General features: G+C 37.8%; 1 protein-coding gene across 9 annotated transcripts in view; it reads left to right on the forward strand.

Annotated features, from left to right (window-relative positions):
* Positions 1–27,182, forward strand: part of DNM3 (dynamin 3) — a 570,760-nt gene that overhangs the window by 228,356 nt on the left and 315,222 nt on the right. For 6 of the 9 annotated variants that reach the window (XM_067728647.1, XM_067728651.1, XM_067728648.1 and 3 more), the window contains exons 11-14: positions 9,086–9,172; positions 13,922–13,992; positions 25,313–25,364; positions 26,187–26,216. In XM_067728647.1, the coding sequence (XP_067584748.1) occupies positions 9,086–9,172; positions 13,922–13,992; positions 25,313–25,364; positions 26,187–26,216 (240 nt within the window). The remainder of the gene's footprint in view (positions 1–9,085; positions 9,173–13,921; positions 13,993–25,312; positions 25,365–26,186; positions 26,217–27,182) is intronic. The other 3 variants (XM_067728650.1, XM_067728646.1, XM_067728653.1) reach the window with 1 other exon arrangement.

Below are 27,182 nucleotides of genomic sequence, written 5' to 3' on the forward strand. Positions count from 1 at the left end.
TGCCCACTGGTGCGTGGAGCTGGGTCTTGTCCCTCTGGTGGGCAGGGCTGTGCTCAGGAAGACTTTAAGCAGCCTGTCTGCTGATGGGTGGGGCTGTGTTCCTGCCCTGTTGGTTGTTTGGCCTGAGGCGTCCCAGCATGGTTGGGAGGGGATAGGTCTTGGGGAGGAAGTGGCAGCCTCCAAGTGGGCTCACACCAATGAGTACTCACCAGAACTGCTGCTGCCGGTGTCCTTGTCCCTGCAGTGAGCCACAGCCACCCTCTACCTCCGTAGGAGACCCTCCAATATTAGCAGGTAGGTCTGGCCCAGTCTCTTATGAGGTCACTGCTTTTTTCCCCTGGGTCCTGGTGCGCATGAGACCTTGTGTGCACCCTCCAAGAGTGGAGTTTCTGTTTGCCCCAGTCCTGTGGAATTCCTGTGATCAAACCCTGCTGGCCTTCAAAGCCAGATTCTCTGGGGGCTCCTCCTCCCATTGCCAGACCCCCAGGCTAGGAAGCCTGACATGGGGCTCAGGACTTTCACTCCTGTGGGAGAACTTCTGTGGTATAATTATTTTCCAGTTTGTGGGTCGCCCACCCAGCGGGTATGGAATTTGATTTTATCGCTATTGTGCCCCTCCTACTGTCTCATTGTGGCTTCTTCTTTGTCTTTGGATGTAGGATATCTTTTTTGGTAGTTTTCAGCTTTTTTCTTTTTTTTTTTGTCAATGGTTGTTCAGTAGTTAGTTGTGTTTTGTTAAGAAGGGGTGAGCTCATGTCCTTCTACTCCACCACCTTGCCACTTCCTCTAGTCACTCCTTTTAAAATGATAAAATTTGGACAGGTTTTCTTTCAAGTATCTATCCTTTTCCTTATTCCTCAATTTGATGTTCTTGATATTTGGCCTTATTATGTCTACCTTCAATTTTTTTTTTACTTTAAAACTGGTCTAATTCAAGTCTTTTGTAAAGCAAAATAATCCTAATTAAAGTTGAGTATGCCAGGACTTAATTATTTGACCCCTTTTGAACACAGCCCATAGATAAAGTGACCATATAATTTATTGTCCAACACAGATTTGAGATTAAAAGGGGGAGCTATCAATACTTTCACTGGAATAGTATGAGTAAACCAAGACTGCTCCAGGCAATCTGAAATGTATATATATATATATATATATATATATATATAAGAATATGTATATGTGAATATACATATGTGAATATATATATGTGAATATATATATATAAACTTAAAACAATAATTTCACTTACAATTGCTCATGTTGAATTTCTTATGTGTAAAATACTTAACGTTTCTTTTCCTTAAGCCACATAAATAAACATCAGTGAAACACATGGGATTTATGTGTGTTCAGATAACAAGGCACAAAGCTAACCTGGGGGAATGCACTTCTTCTCGCATGTTTTCTCACTGGTCTCTGGGGCACTGGAGGACAAGACGGGGACATTAGAGTTTTATGAGCTATTTGGCTTCACTCCAGGGACATCTCAACTTTGGAATTTTTCTGGTGGGCATCATCTTTCAGCTGCTTTTCTCTACTGCCTCTTCTCCAGTGCTTCATTGCAGGGTCCTGAGCTTTTTTGCAGGAAGCACTGAGAGGAACATCTTGTTTTTTTAACCACAGTTTAGCAACTGTGCCATTTATTGGCCTCTTGGGAAGCCACATTCTTGGATCACCATCATACCAATTAATTGATTTTTTTCCCCCTGCTTAGAAAAAAGAAAAAACGCTTTGCAAGGAAATAAAAAAAATATATTAGTTGGTTATTAGAAATACTGGGAAAGATTTTTCATTAAAAAGTGCTGTTAGAAGAAATGCTGAGTTTTGTGGCATGTTAGGTAAGTAGATATCTGACCCTGAATACACATAACTAAGCAGTGAATCCAAAGACCTTACCGCAGCTTTCAAGGCCCTGCATGATCTTGCTCCTTTTCATTTCTAAACTCCTCCCCATCTCCCTCCCCACAGTCCACTGCAGCTACACTGGTTTCCTTGTTTCTTCACAGGCAAGGAGATGTGGTGCAGGGCCTTTGCATTTCTCATCCTCAGTGTTGGAAATGCTCTGCCTCGAGATGTCTGCATGGGTCACATCCTAGCTTCTTTCAGGTCTTTGCTCAAATGCCACATAATCAGAGTCTTCCTCTGACAGAAAATTATTATTTTCTATCAGCAATTTCACATGCTTCCTTCGAACACACACACACACACTCATACCATTCTTCATCTACTTACCAAATTTGTTTTTCTTTGTGGCACATACGACCACATGAATTATACTACATACGTCTTTTATTTTTGCTGTGATTGTTGGACAGTAAAGGGACTTGAAGAATGTAAGCTCCATGAGAGTAGGGACTTGGTTTGTTAAGCTCATTACTCTATTTATAACCCCTGAACATCCAGGTTTTCAATAATAATTATTGAATGAATAATTGAATACATGAATCATGTCTCATTGACTTGGCAGGTGATTTTCCGTTTGGCTAAAGTAGACATTTGAGTAACTTCCATGAAAGCCTGTAGGATGAAAGAGAATAACTACAAAGCATCATGCTCAAATAGGATTTTCTTTTAGGTCTGGATAGATCTGCTCTGGTTTTCACTCTGTACATAAAGATTTGCATTTCATCTCTTCTAATGGCTGGCTGTCCAGTCAAACACTCTGTGCTGTGCTACTCATACAGCAGATGCCTCATGTAATGGGCCATGGTACTCAGGTTTCAAATCAGGCTGAGTATTAAAGTTTGAATCATTTGTTGGGTTTTATATGAAATTCAGTCCTGGGACTTGACTAAAATTCAAGAGATAGTAATCTCACCTTTTAATCTCACACTTCATTAAAGGATTCATGATCTTTGCAATTAATTCTTAATTTATAATTTACCCTGGCCCCTGCTTTTCCTCTTACTTTCTGCATGATTTTTCTTGTTCCATTTTAACTACTTAATAATGTTTACCAGAGATAAATGTGGAAAGAGTGGTGATGAAAACCTGGTTATTGTCTTCAGGTATTGTTTTGACCCAGCACCAACGCCCTCCTGCCCTCCTGTTTGGATGTTTTCTGATTACTTAATGAGATTATGGCTCTTCTGACTACCTTTCAGCTTTATTTCACTTAAGGTTGGGCTTTTTCTTTTAATTCCTTATCATCTGCTAAATAACACTAGCATTCTCTTCATTTCTTTATTTAGAAGAAATAATAAGGTCAGATATGTAATGGAGAACATATCAACTTACCATATATGTTCTTCCTTCACAGAGCTCACCATTCCTCCCATCATTTGTAGAAAATATTTGAGGTTTGGGATTTGCCCACTTGGAGAAGGAGGACTAACAGTATTTCTTTCTCTCTGACTACTTTACCCAAGGCCACCCGGGTGGGATCTGGCATCCTTCCCCTTTTTACCAACTTCACTTAGATCTTCCTAGACTTCCTATATGCCACTCCTAAAATATAGAATCCTCAATAAAGAATTTTCCAACTTACGCTTGTGAAGTTTCTTGACCTGTTTTACTAGAATTGTTTCTCATTTTTGATCACTTTTGTAAATGTGAATACTTCTGTTTTTCCTTTTTTCATAACAAATGTGTTGTGCCCAAATAAATATTCTCTCATCTCCTGAATAAATCCACCATTATGCTACACACAAATTAAAAATCACTAGGGGTTTTAAGGGCAGATTTTTTTTTTTTTTTTTTTTCTCTCGGTACGCGGGCCTCTCACTGCTGTGGCCTCTCCCATTGCGGAGCACAGGCTCCAGATGCACAGGCTCAGCGGCCATGGCTCACGGGCCCAGCCGCTCTGCGGCATGTGGGATCTTCCCGGACCGGGGCACGAACTCGTGTCCCCTGCATCGGCAGGCAGACTCCCAACCACGGTGCCACCAGGGAAGCCCTAAGGGCAGATTTTAATTCACATAAATAGAATAAAATTATTGCATGCTTTTATAAGCAGTGAAATCATTATGGCTACTGAGTTTGTAGTGCGTGGCCAACAGTGGTTGGTTTATAGCATTTTGATCAAAATAGAGCCCATATCTTTAGGTCAGCCAAACCATCAACTCAAGTCATGCACATAAAAGAAATTTTATTCTGGTTTTAGTTCATTTTCTCCGTGGTGTTTGCAACGGAACTGTGAACAGATGGTTACCTAAGAACCTGAGTCTTTGCTTAAGGCATTGAACTAGTTACTCTTGAAGGTATAGAATCTTGCCTGGCCTTGTGCCTGTTCCAAGAGATACCTAATAGTATGGCTCTCATGATCGGATTAATCAATGGTTAATACATTTTGTAAGTGTATATTTTTATTGAGTAGAAATGTCTTTCAAGTGATTTTTTTTCCTCTAGGGAAAAATGTGCTCCATGCGTAAAATTAAATTTTTATATTGACGTCCCATCAAAATAATTAAACACTACCCTAAATAATACTTAAAATATTGGATTTTATTAAAACATGCTTTTGTATTTAAAAAAATGATGGTGCTACTTTGTCTCAAAACAAGTATAAAGTTTTCTCTTAGAATTATATACCTAAAGTTTTGATTCCTAAATACAGGTATATTATGACTCCATTTAATCTTCCTTATTATTTAAGAATATTCAACATAATTTTAACATAAGCTATTTAGAAGTAATTTATCATTTAATAGATGTTCAACTTTGTCTGGAAGCTTTGCTGTCATTGTTTAAGCATCAAATCTTCTGAGGCCTTCTCAGAGCAGGTTTAGCCACTTACTTCTTTGTGTTTCTCCTTGATTTTTGTTAAATATTTCTCTCGCATAACAATTTATCTGTATAGTCAACCTGCCACTCAAGACTGTGAGGTTTCCAATATCAGGTGCTTTGACATAAACTGAGCTCAGAGCTGGCCTATAGTGGTGCCCAAAGAATGTTTGTTAAATGAATGACTGATGTGAAATAAATTTAAGAATATAAAATTATTATATCCAATAGCAAAGCCTTAATTCCTTGAGCCTGTATAAATCAATTTGCAGAATATTTAAATAATTAATAGAAGAATAAAAATCTAATGATGGTGATTTCTAGGTCAATATTATTTTGGCACACATGATTAAAATTTTGATGACTTTGACAAAAAAATTGTGTTCTTACAATGGTAAGCTTTTAGTTCAACATCCAGAGCAAAAGAGATTGAAAATTATAATGACTTAAGTGGTTGAGAAAACTGATTGCACCTTAAGTAAGAGACGTAGAAGAGAGGCAAGGAATTGAAGTGAGCAATCAGCTAAGTATCTGTTAAAGCTAAGTAGAATGTCATGCAAACTGAGCAGGGACTCTGCTGAATGAGGTAATGAAATGAGTGGCAGAAAGCCTACTCAGAAGTCATTCTGAATGTCAGTAGGACTTTTTTTTTTGCCTTTTTCCTATATGTATTATGAAGAATTGGGACTGGAGCATTACATTTGGGAGCCAGCAATTAAAACCATCATTTTGAGTTTTATACTCCCACAACATTTTTTACACTCCTACAAACCTTTTAAGATCAACCAATTAGAAACTGTACTGGCTTAATTACTGCCTTTCAGTAATGCCTAGATCTTTCCTGCTTACTGTCCCCTTCAATATTTCTCTGAGGGCAGTTCTTCTAGTGTATTCTCTTTCCATTTTATCCCACTTAGAATTTAGGCTCATTTACATCCAGTTTTCTCAGTTGTAGATACAAAAATATGGCTTTGGCGGGTTCCTTTCCTGATGAAATTGAGCTTGGAAAGATCGGGAGGTACACACAAAAAAATCAATCCTCCTGCCAAGGGCAGTAGATTGGAGGGTTCTTAGATGTTTCTACTTCATGGGATGCTCTTATCATTTTGGCCTTTCCTTGACTTACTGATGTCTGCATACTAGTCTGTGGTCCTTCAGCTATCAAGTATTTAGTTTCTGAATAAATATTTATATTGCCACTCTTTGGTGTTTTAGAAATAATCTGCTATAATCCATTTTCTAAATGCTATTGCCATCCCCATCCTATTTAGTAGACCGCTATTGCTTGTGTAGTCACTTCTCTGCAGGAGTGTGGTTCTATGTTAGTGTGGCTATCATCAAAAGCAAGTATGCAATGATAGCTTGGGGTGCTCTCTGAGTGCAGAAGAGGAACAATTGCTCTGGTGACCTAGTGCAGGCTAGTGGTTTGTGCCGGATGTGCCACCTAGTTTTGCATTAGTCAAGAAGAAGGACAAGTATTCATCAGCTATCCCTTCCATACTTAGAGACTTTTTATAGGCCTTACAAAAAATAACTTGCAGTATTCTCAGAGTATAAAACGGCTTCTGGAATGATAGAACTGTCCCCGAAGAATGTTTCCCAAACTCAGAATGGAAGCTTCATTTGTGTCTTGAAGTTATTCATGAAGTAAGCACCTAACTGATCACAGATCTCAGGATTCAGCTAGGAGTCTCAGTAAGGGGGTGATGGTTTGGTGATCTCATGAACAGACACTGGGCTGTGAATTTTGAGGTGACCAAGGCAGCCAGGTTTCTATGCTCTAATGATGTTGTTATAATAAAAGTACTCTAGGACTTCCCTGGTGGCGCAGTGGTTAAGAATCCACCTGCCAATGCAGGGGACACGGGTTAGAGCCCTGGCCCGGGAGGATCCCACATGCCGTAGAGCAACTAAGCCCGTGTGCCATAACTACGGAGCCTGCGCTCTAGAGCCCGCGAACCACAAGTACTGAGCCCGTGTGCCACAACTACCAAAGCCCGAGCGCCTAGGGCCCGTGCTCCGCAACAAGAGAAGCCACTGCAATGAGAAGCCTGGGCACCACAACGAAGAGTAGGCCCCCCTCGCCGCAACTAGAGAAAGCCCGCGCACAGCAATGACGACCCAATGTAGCCAAAAATAAATAAATTTTTTTAAAAAAGTATGTTCGTTGTGGAAAAATTTGGAAAATGCAGACATGTATATAGAAAAAAAGTAAAATTATGCATAAGCCCATCATTCAAAGAGGTTGTTGCCATTAACATTTTGTAGTATTTGTGCAGATTCTTTTCTGTGCACAGACAGCAGACTTACAGCATTAGGTGATTTAACATTTATATGTGATTTGTAATCACAGTGGTTCCATGAAGTAGTGCAGTTTGTTGTCTTGCTAAGACACTGATGTGCATCATGCATGCTATTAAGTAGGTGCGCACAGTGACTCCAATGACCATGGAGCAATCACATCTCAGGGAGGCCTAGCATACAAGTTAGGGGAAATATTATGTGCTACAGTATTACTCAAGAATTTTGGAGTTTTTAAGGTTTTTGGCTATATCCTCAAAGAGTATCAAGTGTATATGGTAGCCTGTGACTATGAGTGTGTGTATATGCTTGTGTGTAATCACATTTTATATTTAGTAGCCTGATTTTCTTCACCCAGTGTCATAGACACTTTAGCATGTTATTAGATATTATTTATAAATTAGATAGTATTATATCAAATATTAGCTATTATTCGGAATGGCTTATTACATCCCATTAGTGGACCTACCTTAATTTATTTAACATCATTGGATACTTAGGTGGCTTATAGAGTTATGTCTATTTGTCTTATTGTTGCTATTACAAGTAACGCTGTGATGAATTTCCTTACTAGTTTAGCTCAGAATTCCATGAAGTAATTAGACTGACGTGTGTGTGTCTTTAAAATTTTTGAAACATATTGCCAAATTGCTTAACAGAAAGATTATTCTCATTGACGTCCCTTCTGCAAGTTTAAACTGTGCTAGTCTCAGTACACCTTCACCTGCATTAAGTCTTATAAAAATGATTATAGTAACTTGACAACATAGTAGTTATTATCTTTCTTTGTATTACTCTGTGCAGTTTACTATCTCTTATTGACCATTAAATTTCTTTTTAAATTAAATCACGTTTTTTGCCTGATTTTATGTGAGATATTAGTGTTAATCTTATTAATTTGCAAGTGCTTTTTATAATAAATGGAATTCATCTTTGCCTGTCATAAACCATGAATTTGCCCACTTTTTTCCCTTTCTATTGCTGCCATCCCTGTCCAAGTCCCCTTATTTTCCATCTGAATTGCTTCAGAAGCCAAAATTCCTAACAGGTCTACAAGGATCAAGCCCCTGTTTACCATTCTAGCTTTGCCTAAAGACCATCCCCTTGCTCTCTGCACTGACCTTCCTTTACTTCCTTGACCACTCATTGTCCCTGTCCTCTCCTGTGCTTGGCAAGCTCCATTCTCCCCACAACCGACTTTACCCGACTAAGCCCCGTTTTTAGGTTAGGCTTCCTTGAACATCCTTGTATTGATAGCATCCTTTTCTTTTCTTCCTTACACTGAAAACAACTATAATTCATTCATTTCTGCAAACTAAATTTTGGACAATTACCTGCATAATTGAGATGGGATAAGTGATTGACATGCATTATTTCTACAGTTTTGCCAAAAATATGTATATAAAAACACATCTGTTAGGGTAGAATTTTAAAAAAATGGTCTCTGTGGTTCATGGAATGTGAACCATCCTCAAAGAGTAATGGACAAGACCAGGAGCTCTGGAGTCTGAGGGCTTGGGTAGGAATCCTGGACCTACCGATTTTGAACTGTGTAGTCTGGGGCAAGTTACTTAACCTCTCTGCACTTTGCTTTCCTCCTCTGTAAAATGGGGTTAATAATCGGATCTGTCTTTTATGATTGTTGTGAATTTCGAATGAGGTAATTCATGTGGTGCTTAGCACACAACCTGGAACATGGTAAGCACTCTATAAATGTTAGTCATTTTCCTCCTTTTCATCCTCATTTCTGTCTTCGTCATCTTTGAACTTTATTAAGTGCTAACTCTGTACAGCATAGAGCTAGATGGTATCTGGGTTTCTGTTTTCGTTGCAGGGAATTTCTCTGCTGGTTTTGAAGTGCTTCTTCTCAGATAACGTAGTAACTTCTGATTGTAGTTTGTGCAGTCTTTTCTGTCACTCTGCCATTCTTCTTTAGGATATTTCATTTCTGCTTCCAGAATGGTAATGCATGTCTTCTGGAATACAACATAACTTATTTGTTTTCTTTTTTGGCAGTATATATTTGAGTATTAACACTCAGATCTGTTTTTCTTGACAGCTGGCAAACTTCCCCAGACTCTGCGAGGAAACGGAAAGGATTGTTGCTAACCACATTCGTGAGCGAGAAGGGAAGACAAAGGACCAGGTGAGGAGAGGCCTTCCCTGGTGGGCAGGGTCCTTGTGGGAAGTGGAAGACCTCTCCAGGATTGTTTGGTCTCCAACAGTTGGCGTATCCCTGAATGGAAAAAAAAAAGAGCTGAGAACACCACCACATATGTTTATTTTTACTTATTTATGAATTTTATACATGTGTTGCTATACTAACATCTTGCGTATGTTAAAAATATAAACATATATAAAGACCTTAGAAGGATAACGTTTAAAAAGCAGTAATAGGAGTTCCATTATTTTTTTCAACACTTCATGAATCATCATGTGTACCCTTAGCATGTACACACCCCACTTTGAAAACCACTAATTTGGAAACATATCACATATTTTCTTTAAGATCGGGCCCACAGATGGGCACCAGGATATTCATAAATTGCTGAAGTGTTTTGCAAAATGTTTAGTGTTTTTATTTTTTTTCTTGAGGAGAATGGATAAAGCTATTCATCAGCTTATCCATGGAACCTATGACTAAAAAAATAAAAACATTTAAGAACAGCTCTTTTAAGCATTTCTAACTATTTTGTAAATACACATGGTTTGTAAGGAGTGGCTTTGAAATTGTCTTCGAATCTTGGCTAACTACGAATGAACGATTATTTTCAAGTGAGGATAATTCATTGAAAAAAGTTAAGGACTACGTGAAAATAATTCAAGCTTCTTAAATTTAGGTGGATGTTTTCTTAGTTACTTATAAAACATTATAATGGGAAACACAAAGGTTTTCAGATGCTCTTCAGTTACAGGACACAGCTGTGAGTGTGACAGCATGGAGAGGACACTGGACTGAAGCCATGTGTTCACCACAGAGTAACAGCATGTTCTTGAGCAAATCACTTCTCAGGACTGTTTTTTCCTCAAGTACAATGTTGAAATGTTGGTCTATATGATCTCTGAAGTCCTCTATAAGTTAGAATTCCAAGATTTTGTGGTTCTTAGGTGAATTGGAAAGAAGGAGAGAAAGAACTGGGGAAAAGGAGGAAGGCAGAATAGGAGAGAGAGAGGTAGAGACAAACCACAGGGAGAGAGACACATGCAACATGTGTTAGAGGGTGCTGTAGGGTTGGGGTGGGCGTGGAAGGAGAAAGCGAAGAGACAGAGGGATGGAGGCCTGGCAGGTTGGGATATTTGTGAGTGACTCTGGTAACAACCTGCTGCTCTCTGCTCGAGCTTTGGGATTCATTGCTGCTACTTTTTATCATCGCGTGGTTTTTTTTTGCGGCACGCGGGCCTCTCACTGTTGTGGCCTCTCCCGTTGCTGAGCACAGGCTCCGGACACGCAGCCTCAGCGGCCGTGGCTCACGGGCCCAGCCACTCCGCAGCATGTGGAATCTTCCCGGACCGGGGCATGAACCCGTGTCCCCTGCATCGGCAGGCGGACTCTCAACCACTGCGCCACCAGGGAAGCCCTATCATCGCGTTTTGAAAGTCAACTCACAATTATTCATAGTTTTCACTTATTTCGCAACTTTCTCACTCTTGGAGTAGTCACAATAGCCAAAAATGGAGAAAATAGGCTTTGTGACTTAGTAGAGATAAACAAATCAGTGTTAACTCATGAGCCAGTGAAGTCAAGCCTGGGTCCAGGTATACAACCCGAGACCAGAAGTTCCCCCACACACCTAATGTCATGGCTCCTGCTGGACCAAGAAAACGAGTTCTGTTATCAACTGTACTCCTGACCTTAAGTAACTAAGATAACCATTTTAATTTGTGTCTTTATTCTATGAAGTTCAAATGATAATACATTCTACTTAACTCTTAGGGATCCTGTGTAAAAACAGTATTGAGGAAAAAGTTGTACAGTTCTTATCTTAATTATCTTTGTGTTCATATCTAAATCAGTTAACTTCTTCATGTTTCATAGTTTTTGTTTTACTGAAATGACACACTCACATTTTTCATTGTCATTAAGATTGTGGGCTCCAGGGACTTCCTGGTGGTCCAGTGGTAAAGAATCCGCCTTCCAATGCAGGGGACGTGGGTTCCACGCACCGTAATGAAAGATCCCACGTGCCTCAATGAAGATCCCATGTGCTGCAACTAAGACCCGATGCAGCCAAAAAAATAAGGAAAAAAATTATTAAAAAAAAAAAAAGAAAATAATTGTGGGTTCTGGGTTCAGACTGCCTGAGTTCGAATCCAAGCTCTATCATTTGCTTTCTGTGTAAATGAACAAGTTATTTATTAATTTTACACTTCAGTTTCCTCATCTGAAAGTGGAATAATAATGGTAGTTAACTCACAGGTATTTTGTGAGGATGAAATGAAGTAATCCAGATATAGCTCTTAGTTCTTCATTAATTTTAGTTGTTTTTGTATTCCTAAAGAGCTATGACACATAGTAGACATGAGAAAGAATTGCCTTTTCTGATTTCAAGGGAGACTGTCTTCCATCTGTACCTCTGAGGTAGTGATTACTTCATTCCCCAAGTGGGAGTTAAGGGAGGGAGCGAGCATCTCTCTCCTAAGTGACCATCTCAGGTGGCCTGGTTTGACAGTTAATCAACTGCCTGAAGAAGCTGGTGCCTGCCACTGCTAATATTGACCTGTGTGGCATAGTAAACACATGCATGTTTTTGGTAACGTGAACATGTCAGTTTGCATAGATTTCACATTTGAGTTCTGAACTCCGTGCTGCTTTAGGCCATATGGTACTTCTGAAGTCGCTGGTCAGAGAGTGACCCATTTCCTTAGACTTCTGTGCCAGTACTGCTTTGAGGTATTCTTGCAGTTTTTTTAAAAAAAAATGGAATTATTACCAACCTCTGCTCTGGAAACTTTGTGTGTGGGGGAAATTCTTCAGAATTAAAAATATGAAAAACCATAAATCTCCCTGAACGTTTTTCTAAAACAAAGGTTTTTTGAGCTTCGGTGTGTGCCTGCTGTTATTCCAGGTGCTTCCATACATGTAATTACATGTTGAAATGGTTGGCTTTGTGGGTGATGACTGCTACCAGGGGTAGCTGTACATTTCTTCAACTAAATTTTCAATAACTGTGGGTGAGAAAGGCAGTGAGAGAGAGTGAAAAAAAGAGAAAAAATGTACTTTTTTCCTTTTCATCCCCCACATGCGACCTGGCTCTTTTCCTAGGATGAAAACAGACTCCCAGTTTCCAGGAATATGAATGAGAGCAGCCATAGTTGTTATTTTTCTTCCACTTTTCCCCCGTACTGCAGTCCAAGTTAATGTGTTTGAACGTCCAAGATATTCACAACAACCTTTGGCAATGTTGAGAATTATGTAGATATTTTGCTCTTTATGGTGGCAACTACTAATTTGTGCTTAAATATTACGGTTTATTGATCCAAACTCCTAGCCAAATGGATTTGGGGTATAAAATTTAATAGAATCTGGATTTATTGTAGGGAGAATAGTGGCAATGCCACAGATAATCTAATAGTGATGACTCCTCCTAACTCTTCAGTTTTCTTCATTGAGAGAAGAAAAAAAACTATTATCTGATGATATGAAAGTTTTTCATACAAGTATGATATTGTTGACCCAGTTAGTGCCTGGGCATTGGCTTTATGTTGGTAGTGGGGATGGGTTTGGGGTGATTTAGTCTTTTTTTCGGTAGGGCTCCTCGGGGCTCACAGCAAGATTTGGTCGGATGACCAACTGAGATTAGCCACAAAAGCAAAGCCTCAGAGACCATAGCATTGGGTAATGAGTGAGAAACAATAATACTTGGCCATGTACTAATTATATGGGAATAAATTTCTCCCTTTAAAATAAACTATTCTTCAAGACTGGTAGATAGTCATAGAATTTACAGCCACAAATGTTTCTCAGGCACCTGTTGTGTGTATCATGCTAGGTTCTGGGGATAAAGTGGTGAACAAGATAAATATAATCTCTGCTTCCATGGAGCTTATAGTCTTGCAGGGAAGCAAAACATCAAACAAAATATAATATAAATAATTAATTACATTTGTGATAAACACCACAAAGAAAAAGTATAGGGTATAATACATAAAAATATTATCATGATTTATAGACTATATGAGAGTAATAGCATGATCCAACTTGGTCTTGGGTGAGGGTGTGGGGTGAGGATCAGGGAAGGCTTTCCTGAGGACGCACCTCCTGGGGGGCATTATATAGACTGTGCCAATGAACTGTTACCACAAATGCTTGGATGCACTCAGATTTCACCTTCAGTGAAGCCTATTGATTTCAAGGAGGCTTTTTATTTGTATATTGCCTTTTTGAGTTGGTTGATGAGATACTTCTACTTGCCTATAGGGAGCTTAAAGAGATAGAAAGAGGAAAAACAAGAGGTGATATTGCTATTTTGTGGCTAACAACATATGATGTCTACAGGAGCAGGAAGCTCTAAGCAGCTCCTCCATGGCCTTCGTGCCACGTGTATTTTTATACATGTGTCCTTTTGAACATTACACCTACGTTTTAGAGGAATAGAATAATTCTAGGTTCTGTGTTAAGTTGGCTCTGTGTTAAGTAAGCATGTTAAGTACATGCTTATAAACTATAATGCTGTTGTCTTCATGTGGGACTCAGGCTTTTCACATAGATCTTTTGTTTCTGAGTTTAGAGTAAAAATGAGAGTCTAATGAAAAAATTTAATGCAACTTTTCATTCTAACTGAAGCATCCTTTTTAAAATTAAATAAAGATAAATGATTTGTAGGCTATTACTGAATTTAGTGTTTGAGAATATTTAAGATGGGTTTTCACTGAAGTGATTCTCTTGGACTTATAGGTACTGCTGTTGATCGACATCCAAGTCTCCTACATCAACACCAACCACGAAGATTTCATTGGCTTCGCAAAGTACGTGAAATCCTTGATTGTCACATGCATTCCTCCTGCTGGTTTGTCTCAAATACACATGTGAATTTCTACAACAACCCCAGCATTCTGTGTCAGGATTAACTCTGAGTCAACCTACTGAGGAGATCTGAGCCTCGTGGCCATGGGGCCATTTTCTCTGAATAAAGGAGTTGGCTTCTTTATTGTACAGCATGTGAAATCATATGTAGCTCAGATACTCCTTGTTTTTGGATGATGATCTGCAGTTTGTACTTGAGCTCCCATAGATAAGCAGTAACAGATGCACATTTAAAATATGTTAGGGAACAATTTCTCACATAAATTTGAAATATCAAGTGCAATTCACAGGATACAAGCTATTTCGCCATCCCTAAATCAGACTATAGTGGCCTATTTTTTAAAAAAACTGTCCTTTGTGAACTTAGATGTAATCTTTTTGGATGAACATTCTCTTTTCTATGAAGTATATATACTTTATATAGGCTTGTCTATATATTGCTATTCTATCATACATGTGTTCTGTTGTATTCTAATATTCTGTTGCTATATTCACAGATATTGTCAGGTAAACATTATGCTTAAGTATTCAAGGTTGGTTATTTATTGTGTGACATTTTCAAGACCCTGAATTTACCATTTTTTCCTGCCCTTTAGTGGAATCAGTTTTTTACTGCTTTTAAAGAATTTTGATTCTAACTCTAAAATATACCTGTGGCATGTAAGCGGTTCAAACCTCAAGTATATAAAATATAGTTTATTTTATATAAAAAATAAGGTAAAGAGGCCTATGTACTGTTACTTTACTATGTATTCAAGAATAGGAACAAATAAAAAATGAAACACAAGAAAATGTAAAACTAGCCTGACTTAGTTTTACATTTTGACTTAGAAGAAACAGATATCTAGATCATGTGATCTAAACTAAACAGTGGCCTGAGGAATTTATAGGCATGTTTTAGAGAGGAAAGTCCCAGTTATTCAACAGAAAATTGTCTCATTCTGAACATAGCCTAACGAACAGTGTATACACATTTTGCATCCAGCAGTTATTACTACTGTGTGGTACACTAGTTTTTGGTTTTCGTACATTAGTTTTTTCAACTGTTTTCTGTCTGTGACTTATGTGTAAAATTGTTAGAACTCAGTGATTAATATGTTTCTTTAGACAGTTGTCTTTTTTAGCCGGCACTGCCCGCTCCAACGTCTAGATAGGGATTTACTCCACAGCCATTTCACACAGACCTGCTCCCCTGTCTTCTAGCCCCTATGGCTCTCATCATCTGTTCTGCTCATTTCCCTCTGCAAAATCACCAGTGGCAAGAAACCTAGACTCTGATGTGTCTTCTTGTCCCTAGGCCTGGAAGGGTGGACCTGAGAATTTCTACCTGGTTTTCTGTGTAGTCAGTGAAATCTTTGTGGCCTGTTCTGAGCTCTGCTCTAGTTGCTATGGGGGAAAGAAAAAGAAAAGGAAAAAAAAATTGTCTTTTAGGAGCTTGCCTAATAATTGAAAAGTATAGAGAAATGCAGGTAAAAATTTAAACTGATGTATTCTCCATTTACTTCACTTGCTTCTTTGAGGAATTTAAAAGAAAAAGAAATCCTTGAGTCATTTGAAATAACCAGGAATACTGCCTTTCATGTTGACTTTTATTGGTTACAAATGCCAGTTCGATTTTTGTAAAAATGTAGCAGATGCAGATATAAACTTGACACCGTAACTTAAAAGTGAAAAGGATATTGCAGCACTGTCCTGTTATGGTATCCTGATTCAAGGAGGAAACAGAGAAAAAAATCATAATCAGTATGGAAAGATTCAAGTTTTGAACATGTTTTTTAACCAGCACTAAATTTAAATTTCACCCCTATACTCTGCTTGAAACATTTTCCCCCTAGATTATCCTTTTACTTATTTTTAAAGATAAATGGTCCAGAGTTTATGTTCTCCAGTAAATTTTAATATTTTCTACCTCAGAAACTGTTGAACTAAAGTATTAGGTTGACTAGGTTTTCAAAGGCCTATAATTTTGCAAATGAAAATACTTCAGTTGCAGCCTTTTGGTACAGTCTCTCTGTAATCCAGGTGACAGTCCCATTTTTCCAGCAGTGAGATAGATTGTGAACCTTTATGATGCTAGGGGACTAAAAAGAATCATTGTTCAAACTGCTTTAGAAACCCAGCAACTTTGCACGTTTCTCATCTAATTTAAACTGCACACCTAAACTTCCTTTTGAAGGACTGGTCTGGGAGTCAACAGTCTGAATTCTTTTTCCAGGGTTTGCCACTGATGAGGTTTGGGTTTTGGCCACTTAGTCTCTCTGTATCTCAGTTTATTGCTCTGTCAAATGGAATAATAAAAAAATCCCTGTCTTGTATACTTTTCAGGATTGTTGGAAGATCAAATTAATGAAGTTATGTGAAAGTGCCTTTGAAAATTGTGGTGCAGTCTGTAAAAGTGAGAAAGTACCATATGTACACACTCATACACACACACACACACACACACACACACACACACACAGGGGAACTTGATTCTACGAGATGTACCATTTTACTTCATTTATGACGTTTTTAATGACTGGAGTATGATTGCCACTGAAAGACTTTTTTAGTTGCTGATGTTATCTCCAAATGTAATATTTTGCACTGAGACTCAGAGGTAAATGTTCTTTCTGTTTGTATGCTGAGTTGGAGTGCATTTCAATTTGACATGGGATAATTATGATGATGAAGAAATGTTCATTACAAAATCACTTTGAGGAGTTGTGGTATTTTTTGTGCTTTTAAAAATTAAAAAAATATGGTTGTAGCTATAAATTTTGAAGTTGGCAGGAATGCTGTTTCCATCAAGGAAGAAAAGTCAAGCCATATTTGAAGACAATTATGTAAGTATTTTTAAGTTCTGAAGATAGAAAATTAAAGTCTAGAGTTGAGGAAAATAAGCATTAGTTTCATGAGATTTTTAGAGATTTACCGAAAGAGGAGGACCACCCCTCAGATTTATAGGATGGTGATGTATAGAGTATTTTACACATGTAGTTTGTTTTTCAACTGGGATGACATTTTGTTCTAAAAATTACCAAAAAGAAAGGAATACAAATTGCTAAAATTAGATTAATGGAAAGTGATGTCTCAGAGTAGTGTTCAAAACAACTCAAAATTCTTCTTTTTGCTCTAGAATTTATTCTGCCATGTTGAATATGTGAAACTTTTTTTTCATCTCCCAGTTATTTGTTAAACATGGACCGTAAAATATGTACCATGTGTAATGTGTCCAAGTAAGCGCTGCTGTAGACTTGCTTTGGAATTTAATTTCTGAAGGCTTGGTTTTTCAATTGTAATATAGTTTCTGAACCTAAAAGTTTTGTATTTCAGAAGGAAATGTCAACTTTCCTCATGACTTAAGGATTTTAATTTGTCATTCTTTCCTGGTTAAAAAAACCCCAACATTCTATTTTTCTTAACACAACATAATTAGTTTTTGTTATTTAAGAAAACGAGCTATTCCAATTAATTATTCTTCATTCACTTCCTCTCTTTCTCAGTAATCCTGTTGTCTGAACAGAAAGGCAGGCTTGTTAGCTGAATGCCTTGGGGAATGGACTTTCAAATTCTTGTGCTCTTCTCCATTTTCATGGGCACAGTTTGCCTTCTGAGTTACTAAGATTTTTGCAGTCCAGTGGTTTAAGAAACATGGGCTCCAGATACACACCGTTAGAATAACATGTCTATGCCACAAACAGCAGACCGAGTCTGTTTTTCAATCTGCTGAGTAGGTCTCCCCACCTGTTTTCTCACAGTTGAAATGATAGTGTGCAGATTTCAGTTCTTGTTATGTGAGCACCATGAAAATTCGAAGGGTGGTAGCATTCATTATATCTCTTTCCTGATCCTCTGGAATGTCTCTGTTACCATTTTACTAAAGGCAGTATATGTGAACCTTGGCACCAAATTCCAAAACAATCTTGGTCTTTACCTTTACATTCTTTTTTTTTTTTTACATTCTTTTTTTATGTGTCCCTAATACATAATCATATTCCATTGCAATGGTGTATCTAGTTCCTATTCTTACATGAGAATGTTCTCTCTCTTGTGGAATTAAAACTTAGGTATTAGATTATAGCAAGATCCTTATACGCTACTTTAGGAATTAAATGCTTGGTTTCCTACCAGGACTGGTAGAAATATAGATTTGAGCAACTTGCAAGGACCTCGTTAGTATCATCTATTTAAATAAGTTATAAATTCTAATGTTTCAAGCACTGTTTTAAAAATAAGTGGACTTCCACTTTTCTCTTTCATTCTCAAATCTGTTGTTTTGAACTTTATCTTCATCCTTAAAATGAGTCTTAGGAGATGAGTCATCTTTCTTTTATAGGCCCCCAAGTTCTGTAGGGTTTTCTTGCATAATATTTAGCTTGAGACTTCACTAAAGATCCTACAGGGGCAGTCGACATCATGTAGTTTTCTTCTTCCTTTGGCTTCAATCTGATTGGTTGGAGCCAAGCCTACATGTGATAAGTTGCACTCTTGGGACTCTCAGCAACTGTTTATAATCTTGGGGTAATATAAAAAAACATTCTAAAAGAGATTCTTTACCCCAGAGCAGTGCTGTCTAATAGAACTTTCTGAGATGATGGAAATATTTTATAACCTATGCTGTCCAATACAGTAGCCACTAGCTACATGTGACTATTGAGTAGCTGAAATGTGGCTAGTAAAGCAGAAAAAATGAAAATTAAATTTTAATTAATTAAAATTTTAATTTAAACAGCCACTTCTGGCTACCAGCGACTGTACTGGACAGCACAGTTCTAGAATACGGTGAATCCAGCTGATTGCTCTGGGTCCTTTAGCAGGCTATACTTTATTGACAACTTGGTGGTAACCTACAGTGGTGGCTTCAAGAAGAGAAAAAAGAGGTAACTCTGTTAGCTCCTTCTAAACAAACCCCAGGGCTCAGGAATATACAGTCAGCTTTTTAAATGCTCTGTCACTACAGTATAAAGGATAGACTTTTCTCTTCCACTGCCTTAGTGTGTATGTTGCCATTTTTCTAGTAATTCCTCCATCATAGCACAACTGACGTTTCTTTTAATTTCAAATCTCCTCTACAAACTAAACGTAGTAGTAGAGGGAGAGGTACGCTCTGACGTTTGCCGTGGAATCTGCATCTCTGAGGGACTCCATTTTCTTGATTCCTTTGAGTCCTCTTGGGTTTGACTTAGAGTCAGTACTCCTCTTTCTTCTTTCTCACTTCTCTTTTACTTTTTGGCTCACCGTAGCCTTGTTTCTACCACACCACTGTACTGAGACTGCTTTCGGCCAGGAGCGAACAGTTAATTCAATGGACAACTCTGAGTCCTTTGTTTGACATCATTAACCACTCCTTGTTGAAGAGACCTATCCTATCCCTTTGCTGAAATAACTCTCCATTGTCTCCTGGCTTTCCTCTTTCTGCTCTAGCCACTTCTTCTCGTTTTTATTTTGGAGCTCTTTATCCTCTGATCATGGCTTAAGAACTTCTTTTTATCAGTATTCTTCTGTAGACCCTTTTCTTTTCTCACTCACTGCACTATCCCTGTCCAATAGTGTTACCCACCACAGTGGTTTCAGTTACCAGCTTTATTTGATGCCTCTAAATCTAGATCTCCATTCCAGAACTTTTTCTTGGACTGTTACCATAGTCAGCTACATACTGGGAATCTCTACTTGTATATCCTAGGGAAGCCTCAACCCAGTATTCCCAAATTAAACTCATCATCTGATTTTATAATTCATGCCTCCTCCATTGTTCCCACTCTCTGTGGGTGGTAACTCCCAGTTGCTCAAACCAGAAACCTGGGTGTCATTCTTTACTCCTTGTTCCCCTCACCTTTGTTTCCTTCCATCTTTAACAGGTCCATATGATTCTACCTCTATAATATTTTAGGAATTTTTTCTATTTCTTCCTATCATCATTGCTATTATTAAAGTTAGTCTTCTCTTGGGTGGGTTGCTACAATGGTCTCCTTGCCCCTTGTCATGTTCTTTTTCATTCCTTCTGGAATTCTATTACTTTCAGAATAAAATGTAAACTCACTAGTGTGGTTTCCAAGGCCCTGTAGAATCTGTCTTTTGCTTACCTCTTCAGCCTATTCTATTGTTACTATTCCTCTCTATCCCAGCCCCTAACTCTGTGCTGTAGCCAGACTGGCCACTTTTGGATTCCTAAATGTACCATACTCGCTGCAGCACATGTCTATGGCACACTTCTTTAAATTATTTAAATTTCCTATTGCAGATAAACATTAAGAATCTGGTTGTATATAACCCTGGTATCAAAATACAATTCCATAAATATTTCTTAAGAAACTAAACACTGCGAGGTAATGTCAGTGCTGAGAGAGGTAGAGATACTGATTAATGCAACACACCGTTGGCCATCAAGCAGCAGACCTTGTTGGAGGGGAGTTAGAGGCCTGTGTATAACACAATCCTGTTTATAGAATACAGGCACAGACCAAGAGCTAGCGGAGTTCATGGGAAGGAGAGATAACTGGATGTTTCTGAGAAGGCATATTTCAGAAATGGTACTTGCTTTGATTTTGAAGGCTGGGCAGGACTTCCAACAGTCAGAGGGAGGGGGTCAAGGCTGGCTGCTTCCTGTCTTCCCTGATTCAGAGTTGACACTGATTATTTCAGGGAGGTAATATTTAATAAAACACTTCTTTGATCATGCCATTTTCTGGCTTAGAATCTTTGAATACTTTCTGCTGCCTTCAGTATAATGACCAAATTCTCCATAATTGGCCCTAACATAGAGTTATTGTACTAGGTGGCTTTTAAGATCATTTATTGAATACAAACCTGAGTCTATGGTCATACAATTTTTCTTATGATAGTTTTACTTTCCACAACTTCCCTACATGTCCCAGCTTTCTACCTCCTGGCTTTGCTTATACTACTCCATTCTCTTGGAATGCGGTTGATTTTCTTCCTCTATTAAAATTTTACTTTTATTCAAGTTTTCTATGAAAATCTCAGATCAAATCAGACCAAAATGATCTTTCTTTTCTCTGAACATTCAGAGCAATTACCATATACAGGATTTATCTGATAAATGGTCACACATACCCCTTGCCACATTCTTATGTCATTATAGTCTTATTGCTTATGCACATGGACATGGATAGACACAAATATGCAAAAAAAATTTTTGAGCTAAGACGTAACATGGATTATTTTTCTTTGAATGTCTTTCAATGTGCTCTTATTTTTATAAAAATTTAAACCTTTTGTTATATAATTTCAAAATCATTATGTCTCAGAGCATTAAACTAATTAACCTAATTTGGTTTTATGTGTTTTAATGTTCTGGCGAACTCTTCAGCAGTGACTTGTGTGTAGTAGGAATTTTATATGATTAATAACGTACACACAGATATGGGGTTAATTATATCCCACATTTGAAACAGAAGCGCTTTTTTGGCTTTCTATTACAGCCTCACATATTTATTCTTTTAGAGCTTATTCCTTTGTTATTTGTGTTTTGTATGTCACTACCCACACTAGATAAATTGTAGGCTCTTTTTACAAGGACCATACCTTATTTATGTTTATATGTTCCACAGAGTTCCTTTCAGATAGTTGGTGCCCTAAAAGTTTTGACTTATGTCAAATTAAAACATTATATATAGGTGTGTTTTACAATATTGCAGATAAAACCAGTTAAAGACCTATTACCAAGAATACCTCTAAAGACTCAAATTAACTTGCAAGTCCTTACATGGTTTTCTGTGAACACATTTTTAAATAAGTATTTTGAAATATTTTCAGTTCAGTTATCATTGCATTCCTAAGAATTATGATAAAGGATGTTTTCTATCTAGGCAGATTATTTTTTATTATGTTACTTATGGAGTAACTTTAAGTACCTAAATATGTCATTAACAGCAGTATCTTTGGATTTATGGGGACAGTTGCTGCAAAAAAGATTATTTTTTAGGTGAAAAGTAAAGGTAATTTAGTATTTGTTTTAACACTAATATTTGAGATTGGCTTATAAAATAAATCTGTTTTTTCCCTGCATATTCTTACAAGTGGTAGATCCTAAATATGCATTATTTAGTAGATGAACATTCTATGTCAGTGGAAAATCTCTTCACCTAGTGGATATCACAAGCATCTGAGAGTAACTTTGCATCTCAAGGAATCTTAGATGTAAAAGAAACTTAAGAAACATTTCCCCAGCGCTTGTCTCTGTCTCTCTGACTCTTCACACCACACACACACACACACTTTATAGCCAAGAAACTAAGGTCCATTTAGGTCATACTCTTTGCCTAAGGTAGCACAAGGAGTCATCAACAATCTCTGTGTTTTTTGCTTAATATTCAGTTTCTTTTCTTTTATATGATTTTAAGGGGACCTATACATAATTTGAGGGTCCCCAGTAGTTCACCTACTTCAAAGTAAACACCTGTAAGTCTGCCATAGTTCGAAGTTACCACTACTAGTCAGTGATTTATTTTAAAATAGTTCCTGTTTAAAACAAAAAAACCTCTAAAACACAAGTATGATGCTTGGGAGAGATGGTCATATCCATGAAGAAGGCATGATCACATTATAATAGTAGTTTTCCCATTTCTTCCTAGAAGAGAGGAAAGCATGGGATCTGAAGCCCCAGGAAGAGTTGTACTTTAGGCACACTTTGTGCATCTGGGCATGGTGGGCAGCCAGAGGGCAGTGTGGGCTCATCAGACCCCTGGCCACAGACACAACCTTCACCTCATTCACAACCTCACCACAAAAACCTGAATAATGTAGATTTGGATTATGCAGAGAAAAGGTTGGAGAGAGATGAATTTTATAGTAATTAAGGGAATTAAGCATTTAACTAAAGACTAGAAAAATAATAAGAACCCAGGAGAGAAGAAAAGCTAAACTCTGAAATTAGCAAATTGAAAAAGAAAGAGACACAAAATATCTTTAGTAATGAAATACAGTGTGGCCTTTCAGCACCCACTTCTTCCCCATCCTCAGTTGAAGGTAGTATATAGTTTTTTTATGAGTTTGAAGGGAAGCAGCTTAAATACATCATGGGAGATTATAAAAGATTGCCATTTTGAGCAACTAAGTGTGGCATTGATTTCTGATGTGCTGTTGAGCTATAATATCCCACTACTTTAAACAGTTGATTGATAACCTTAATCTATCTTTTATGTTTTAGACTATTTCATTAATCTCCAAAACAGCTTCTATAAACAACTAAACAATCAGAGGGTTCAGTATTGCTAGTCTTCTCAGAATAACCAAAATGAGTTTTATTTTCTTATATTGATACATGTTTACTCATGGACTCACCAAAAGAAAGCCTTCAATCTTTTGAGAGATAGAGTAACATATTGCCTAATCTTGAGATTTCTGGGGTTAAATTGTTGGGGTGATATCTGGCTCTTATCCCCTCTGTGCTCATGTTATAATAGTATCACCCTCATCGGATTTCTCATTCAACAGATATTTGTTGAAGCCAGCTATGTGCCAGGTAGTTTCTACGCACTGGGGTTATAGCAGTGAATGAAACAGGCAAAAACCCCTGCTCACAAGGAGCTTTCATTCTAATGGAGGGAGGCAGATAATAAACACACAAAAAATCAGTAAACTATATAGTCTGTTTGAAGGTGAAAAATGCCATAGAGAAAAGCAGAACAGTATAAAGGGGATGAGAATCCTGGAGGAAGGGAGGGATTCAGTTTTGAATAGGGTGGTCGTGGTAGGTCTTACTGAAAAGATAAATTGGAATAAAGACTTGAAGGAGGTGATGTTGGGAGCCGTGCAGATATATGGGGGAAGTGTATTTTTTAGGCTGATGGAGCAGCTGGCATAAAGGCTTTGAGGTGGGAGTGTGCATGGTGGGATCAAAAAAAAAGGAGATCAGTATGGCTGGACCTCTCAAATGAAAGAGGTGGAGAATAGGAGGAGATGAGTCAAAGAGGTGGAGAGTGGGGGTTAAGGGCCTTGTGGACCATTGCAAGAATTTTGACTTTTACCCTGAGTGTAATTGTATTGCATAGCAGTAGAGGGTTTTGAGCAGAAGAGTGACAGGAACCCCCCTTTACAAGGATCACTCTGGGGCTTCCCGGGTGGCGCAGTGGTTGAGAGTCCGCCTGCCGATGCAGGGGACACGGGTTCATGCCCCGGTCTGGGAAAATCCCACATGCCATGGAGCGGCTGGGCCCGTGAGCCATGGCCGCTGAGCCTGCGCGTCCGGAGCCTGTGCTCAGCAATGGGAGAGGCCACAACAGTGAGAGGCCCGCGTACCGGGGGGGAAAAAAAAAAAAAAGGATCACTCTGGCTTCTGTGTTGAGAATAGACATTAGGGGGACAAGCGTGTAAGACCAAAGAGACCAAACAGTAAGTGATGACAACAGTGCAAGTGAGAGATAATGGTGGCTTGGAACAAGGTAGTAGCAATGGAATAAAAAGATGTTGAATTTTAAAGACATTTTGAGAAGTAGAGTCAATAGCATTTTCTGACGATTTGATGTGGAAGTAAGAGAAAGAGGAACCAAGGACTTTGGCTTAAGCACTTGGCAATATGGAATTGCCATTAATTAAAAAGGGAAAGAAGGTGGGTGGAACAGGATTTAGGGAGGATGTCACAAGTTCAGTTTTCACAGATTAAGTCTGAGATGCCCATTAGACATCCAAGTGGAAATGTTGAGTTGTTGAAAACATATTTGAGTCTAGAATTGATGAGATGGGTCCAAGCTGACGATGCACTATGAGGGTTGTCAGAATACAGTGGAATTCAGAGCAATGAGATTAGATGATATCATGAGTTTGGGATCTGGAATTAGACTACCTAGTACCAGCACTTGTTAGCTGAGTAATTTTGGGGAAGCCACTCAGCTTCTCTGTGACTCAGTCTCTCCATCTGTAAAATGAATGAATATTACCTCACAGGGTTAAAATTAAAATAAAATCACTAATACCTGTAAACCACTTAGAACATGGCATATACTCAAAAAGTGCTGTCAATTTTCAGTACAATCTTATATACCTGTGGGATATCACTAATACTTAACCTTGACTTATTAATGCAGCAATACAGGTTTTCTTCCTGTGGTATATTATTTTTGATTTGTGATTACTAATTGGTTCTAGAAGTTCCATTGAGTTGGTTTTGCTTCCAGAATTAAACTGACCTGGATTTTTTATATTAGCTCTGCCTCAGTTGTTGATATATTTTTAATGCCTGTATTTATTTTAGTATCTGTTACGCGCTCAGAAAAAAATCTTATGATTTTCTTCAGTGCTTCTCTCCTTTGCTTTTCTCAGTGCTCAGCAGAGGAGCAGTCAGGTTCACAAGAAAAACACAATTGGAAATCAGGTAGGAATTGTTTAAAATAATTAAAGCATGCATGTCCCAAAGAATTTGAACTAAATTGCTTGATTGACTTTTTTTAAATGCAAATTAATCATGTGCAAATTTTGCTGGAAATGCAACTTTTTGTTTTGTTTTTGCTTTTAAAGTTTTTGGAGTGAATTGCATTTTTTTTTTTTGCTATTTTATGCAGTTAACCCTATTGATTTATTTTAAATAACTTTTCTGCTATTTGCTCTGCTTTTCAAATTTGCCTCCTTGTGTCCTGCTTTGCTTGCTTACATTACCCCTAAATTTGATTTAACATTGAATCTGTGAGTCAGTTCAAGGTTAAAATATGGTGAGTAGTTGCATGAGCTTTCTGGTGCTGCTGACTAGTTCACACATTTGCACAGCTTGGTAACAGTGAAGGGACAGCTCATAAAGAAGGCAGTTTGGGATTTAAGATTTAATCTCTGCCACACCACATCCTGTTGGTTAATGAAGATGTTAATTCCTAAGAAGATCTGATCTTTTAAGTTTTTGTGTTTTGGGCTGGCCAGCTGTCTCTGACTAATAGCGCTCTGCAGAGATTGCATTAACTCTGACAGTTTGCTGTTTCTTTTATGTTCTATGTGATAATGAATATTTGCATTGTTATTTCTTTTCAAGTCAAAACAATGATGGTTTTATAGTTTTTTTTTTTAATTCAGAGGTACAATTGTTGAACAAATTGAAACCTCTGCTCTAAAATTTTTTCCATTGTTTTGAAAGGAGAAGAGGTAATAATAGACTTTATTTTGAAAACTTTTTTTCTGAACTAAAGCATATAATTCTTTGCTATTTCAGGGAACCAATCTTCCGCCTTCAAGGCAAATTGTACGAGCTAAGTTCTGTAAGCTTTACTGTTGCTTTTTCATTTAGCGTCCCAAGGGCACAGTTTGTCTTTAACTGATTAACTCAACTAGCGCTTGCTACTAATTTTTTTAAACTTAGATTGTCTTGTCCATAACACCCTATCATTGAAATAAAAATCCTCTTAAGAGGGTTCATCCCTTCACTGCTAATAACTTGCTGTGATTGAAAGGTATGAACTAGTAAATTCTAAAATGCTGTAATAATAAATGTTTAACACTGTGGGTGCTTTGATATTTCTCTAATTTTAATGGGCCTTAAAATAATTAAAATCATTAATGACCTTCATCTCTATCCTTTTATGCTATGTTGTTATAAGGTGTAAGCCTTTCTCTTCCCCTTCTATGATAATATTTCCAATAAATGTAGGTGACACTTCTAAAAGGTGGGTGAATATTAAACAACTGATTTTGATATATCTGTTGATACTATCCAATAGCAATTATTTGTATTTTTTTAAAATAATAAAACAAAAAGTAAAATTACACTGATTGACATTTTATATGGCTTTAGAGTTGAAGCTTTTAAAACCAGATGCTATATCTTCACCTAATGGAAGTATAAAGATATTGTCAAATTACTAGCATTAAAAAAGCAATTATATACATTTCTACCATGGGCGAGGCAGCCCTAAAATCTTTCTTCCAGCTATGTACAACTTGAGAATGAGCTCGGAAGATGGGTCAATTATTTTCCTCATGATGCTTTGGCAGAAACAAACTTTGGAGCGAGATATTCCTGGGTTCAAATTCTCCTCTGTCACGTAGTAGCCATGTGGCCTTGGACAAATTGAACCTGAGTTTGCCCAGTTGTGTGACGGGAAGAAGAAAATATCTCTGTCCGGTGATTGTGAGAATCAGAAATAACCCACATCATGAGGTTTGCAGCTGGGTACTAGATACGTGCCCTATAAAGAGTAGACGGTAGGTA

This window comes from Pseudorca crassidens, chromosome 2 (genome assembly GCF_039906515.1).
Source record: "Pseudorca crassidens isolate mPseCra1 chromosome 2, mPseCra1.hap1, whole genome shotgun sequence".
Lineage (NCBI taxonomy): Eukaryota > Metazoa > Chordata > Mammalia > Artiodactyla > Delphinidae > Pseudorca > Pseudorca crassidens.